Source organism: Fragaria vesca, linkage group LG3 (genome assembly GCF_000184155.1).
Source record: "Fragaria vesca subsp. vesca linkage group LG3, FraVesHawaii_1.0, whole genome shotgun sequence".
NCBI lineage: Eukaryota > Viridiplantae > Streptophyta > Magnoliopsida > Rosales > Rosaceae > Fragaria > Fragaria vesca.
The window spans coordinates 8,207,742-8,212,544 of record NC_020493.1 but is presented as its reverse complement, the minus strand read 5'-3'; the positions used below and the strand labels follow the sequence as shown (position 1 = coordinate 8,212,544).

Here is a 4,803-nt window from a genome sequence, read left to right as displayed (position 1 = left end):
ACATGTTTGTGATACTAACATTTACCGATATGATAACAAATTTGTTGTTGTTTTGGTAAAGATAGTAATTACTTAGGTAATTTTTGTTCTATTAATTAGAGGTAATTACTCAACTTAAGACAATTTACAAGTTTATGAACAATTGGTTGTCGTTGTAGTATAACTTCGTTCAATTATCTGTAAATATGCAAAACAAATGTAGTAATTTTGTTGTCAATATATGTTGCAAATTTTACTAATTTAACTTGTCATTTTTGTTCAATTAATAATAAAATGAGTGTATGGTATATACTTTAAAGAGAAAAACATGTTCACTACTATAGGGTCCATATGTGGAGCCTTCATATCGACTTTGTATTCAGGAACTACTTATTGGCTAAATTTAATAGAGATTTTTTGCTGAATAATAATCATTTACCATATGCATTTAATAGGGGCTGTTGGAGAATGACTATCAAGCTCTTCATAGTGCATACGATACCTATATGGACAGTAATTCCAAAAGTGGGAAAATTTACTGGTCTTGTTTCTAATGGCAGTCGGGTATCGTATTCTCGTCTTTGGTTTACTGTACTTTCGTGTTGGGAAAAAAGAGCTCCTGTATAAGATTTTCAAGTGTCATCGGGATACAAACAATGCTAGATGAATGAATTAAGTTGCCATGTTCTTCGTTTGGTTGTTCCCATTTTGTAAAATGGTCTTTGCATGCGCAATTTGCTCTGGAAAAACCTTTCATGAAGTATTCATTAATGACAAGGTAAACAATTTAGGAGGGGAAAGTGACCTATAACACATTATACAGAAACTAAACGACTATAAACAATGATACATGAGTATATACATGAATTAAACTCGTTTTATTTTCGCATCCCGGCCTTTAGATCCTTGATGAAAGTGTCTATATTTTGCTCAGATGATCCATTGGGTTTCAATGCATTTTCCATTGTCTTCCTGACCTTGGCAACCGCTTTCCTGAACTCATCCCCTGATTTTACATCCATCAAATGGTTGATTTTATTCGAAACTACCTCCTTCTTGACCACTTTCCAGTCACATAAGTTGGTTCCTACCTTCCAGTCATCAACTATAAGCTTTCTGTTAGTGAATTGATCAGTAAGTAAAGGGAAACACAACAAAGGTACACTGCACCAAATACTTTCCAATGTAGAATTCCACCCACAATGTGTCAAAAATCCTCCTATAGCCGGGTGTGCCAGGACCGATTTCTGACAGCACCATTGGATAATGATACCCCGGTCACTAGTCCGCTCTTTGAAGCCGGAGGGCAGCGGATCTGTGTCCTCCGAGCTAACAATATCCGGTCGGAGTACCCAAACAAAGTTCACTTTGCTAAGTTCAAGACCATCAGCTATTTCTATAAGGTCACGTTTGGAGACATGTGCATAGCTACCAAATGAGACATACAATACTGAGCCTTGGGGTTTGGTGTTGAGCCACTGACTGCGATCCGACTCGGACCACAGACTAGTCGCAACGATGCTCTTGTTGAACCTGTTGGGAAAAAGAGGACCAATTGCATAGAAGGGGATCTTGGCATGGAGGGGCGTGATGGTCTCTGATTCGATCTCCTCCACTGTGTTGCATAGAACATAATGTGATTCTCTAACATCCTTGAAGGCATTGAAAATGATTTGGTGGCACACAGTTGTGACATTAGCGTCCTGAAGATAGGACATCATATCACTGGGATCAATTGATTTCACTCCAGGTATGTAATTTATGTCGTCCTCTCGCACATCTGACAATAATACAAGCCCATGAGTCAACTTCAACTATGAAGATTAGCTTCAAGAATTAATATGAAGATTCATCAGTACGTACGTAACTTACCATGACATGCAAAATGACCATTTTTTCGAAGAAGATCAACGTGGAAATAGAGTGAATACACCAAAGCAGGTTCTGTCCAAAATGAAACATATAGCAGATCATACTTCTTGGCAACCTTACCCGGCCACACGAAAAATGTATCGGCAATCAGGCAGGTAACCGGTGCGGTGTTCACCGAGGACTTGACGAGTTTTCCGACCAACTCATCAACGTGGGCTGAAAACACATGCAACAAAGAGGCCATGAACTGGTCGTGGTTGAGGGAGCGGTCAAACTCAACGGGGAGGCCATCGGAGACGGTGGTGTAGTCTATGTCTTGGCCGGCTTCACGTGCGGCGGCAAAGAGGTTGCCGCCGGTTTTCGGTTGTGCTTTTGAGGTATGGTGGTGGATGGATTGGGTGTTGACGAAGGTGATCTTGAAGCCGCGTGATGCGAGCTTGATGGCCAACTCGACTGATGGGATTACATGGCCTTGGAGAGGGTAGGGGATGAAGATGGCGTGAGGCTTAAGATTATCTGATTCTGCCATTGAGAAAGCTTCAACTAGAGAGGGTTTTTTGGATCTTAAGGGTATGAATGCCAAAGTTATAGGGGAGTTTTGACTATAGCTATGAATGACTGAATTTGCCTTTGTTTGCGGACAACTAATATGCGTGGAGGAAGAACATTTGAAATGGACGATGCCAAACTCAGCCGCTTCTTCTAATTTTCAATCAGTCTCTCAATTATGGATCGAATCAGCAGCCTCTAATTGTAACAAGCAGCCTTCAAATAAAAAAAAGTCACATACTTTAGAGAAAATGATAATCTGATTGATAATTTTAATTGAAGTTTTCTCACTTGTACGTGTTCAACCAATATACCAATGAACACTATAATTTGCTCACGTACGTCCTAATGATCGAGGAGCTAGCTCTCTCTCCTCGTTTTCTCTTTGATTGCCGCAAGGCGGTTTTTCGATCCAGATCTCAGTTGCAACCTTCCCCAATTCAATCCCTCTCCTCTATTCCCTCCACATCTCCCCTTTCCTATCACTTATCTCTTCCCCTAAGATCCAAAATGGTTGGTGAGGTCCATGCATTGAGTGGTGACTCTCAAACCAGCCTCCTAAAAACAAACATAATAACATATATAGACGATATTAAGGGCAGTGGCCATAAAAATTTAGAGCTCTAGTAATATTTGCAGTTCGGCTTATCTTTTCCATGCATGCCCAGTCAAGCTTGTTAAACAACTCTCCCCACTTGAAAACTGCAAACTAAATACAACTAGCTGGTGTAGGTTTCAGCTTTATTCATACTGAAAATGTTTGGGGAGTTTCCGGATAAGCTAGGCAGCTTCACGAGCATATTGCCAAACCTGCGCCAAGCGGTTATCTGTGTCTCTATCCTCCCTCATGGTACTAACAAAGTTCAAGCTAGTAGAAACCAATTGCAATATGTGATCAATGGATGAGTTGCACAATTTCAACACTACGTCCTTTTTGGCTTCAGACGACTGGGTTCAGACGACAGAAGACGTTTAGTCTGTCGTCCCGAATATTGTAACGACAGACATTTAAAAGAGTGTCGTCTGAAAATAGCAACTCAATAGTAGTTAAAATTAACGTGTTTTTGAGAAGACATACGTTTGTTGTTCAAAAAACAAGGAAAAATGTACCCTAATGTTACACTTATAAGACGACAGAAAACTGTCGTATGATGAAGAAACTTAAATGTGTCTGAAGCTATTTTTTTTTTCCGGCATAATTGGAGGAGTTTTTTTACACTTGAAACCAACTCTCATTCTCTCAACTCCCCTGATACTTTTTTTACTTTTCTCAACTCTCTTTTCTCTCTCTCAGCGTTCCTCACCCACAGAACCAAAACCTCTCTTCCTCCTCCCTAAAAACCAAATTCTCTCTCTTCACATTCTCAAATTGATCGAATCCTCTCCTCTATCTAATACCCTAAAACCAATTTCTCTCATCTAGATCTGGAGACCCAGATCTGCCCCAATTTCAACCTCCCAAACCCTAAATCTCCAAACCCTCGCAAACCATGTCCACCGTCAAGGCCACCACCCGGAAGAGGAGCGCGGCCAAGCCCGACCAAGCCCGAGCTCGCCAAGTCGGCCAACGTCAATCTCAATCTCGACCTTTCCATGTTCTTTTCCTCCGCCGTAACGGCAGCGCCGTGGTGAAAGGAGAGTCCAGGATGGACGGGGTGGAGGAGGACCTTGGTGACGATCTCGTTGGTGGTGGGATCGGCGAGGAAGTCGACGGTAGCGATGCGGTAGAGAATGAGGGGCTTGGAGAGAACACGAGGGGAGAGAAGAAGCGGAGTTGGTGGAGTGTTCGAGGTGGCCTTGGGGGAAGTAGTAAACCCTAGTATGGAGGGTGGGGATGGTTGTCGGCGCAGGCTCGCCAGATTTTGGGGTCGATGGAGACGAGCTGCAATGGAGGCGGCGGCGCGTGGGAGTGAGAGAGACGTTGAGAATTGGGAGACATGGTGATTGGGATTTAGAGATTGGAGGAAGAAGAGGAATGGAATCTCTCTCTTTCTTCTCCAGGTTTTGCTAGGTTTCCAATGGCCACCGTTCTAGGACAACTGATCTGGGAGATCACCAAGAAGGAGGAACAAGTCTGCGAGCTTGGTTCACAAGTCTGTGATGAGGAAGGAATTCCCTCGCATGGCCAAGGCTGTTACCAATCAGGTACCAACATGCTCGATTTACAATTCGTTGTTTTGTTGATGCATATGTGTTTTGTGGAATGTTATGAATGAGGATAGGTCGACTTGAGTTTTGTGGAATTCATCTTCCACCACGACTGTTGGTTTCTCTATCTATATCGTTGGCTATGTAACCCAGACAAGGCTCCAAAGGTTAAGATTCTTAAACTCTTTGTTATGAGTTTGTTTCTAGTAACATAATCTATATTTTATGTAAACACATTAATTAATTTTCATTATC

The 4,803-nt window shown here is 42.0% G+C and overlaps 1 protein-coding gene across 1 annotated transcript; it reads right to left on the bottom strand.

The window, feature by feature from the left end:
* Positions 1–857: 857 nt before the first annotated feature.
* Positions 858–2,380, bottom strand: LOC101299751 (UDP-glycosyltransferase 86A1-like). The gene is made up of 2 exons (XM_004295569.1): positions 1,852–2,380; positions 858–1,759 (listed from the first exon to the last, which is right to left on the bottom strand). The coding sequence occupies exons 1-2, from the start codon at positions 2,378–2,380 to the stop codon at positions 858–860; spliced, it is 1,431 nt and encodes a 476-aa protein (XP_004295617.1).
* Positions 2,381–4,803: the final 2,423 nt, after the last annotated feature.

Bases quoted from the DNA above. Each gene is read 5' to 3' on its own strand.
- LOC101299751 (XM_004295569.1), bottom strand. From the start codon at position 2,380: ATGGCAGAATCAGATAATCTTAAGCCTCACGCCATCTTCATCCCCTAC. The intron at 1,760-1,851 runs GTAAGTTACGTA...TATTATTGTCAG, and splicing joins TGGTCATTTTGCATGTCATG to ATGTGCGAGAGGACGACATA.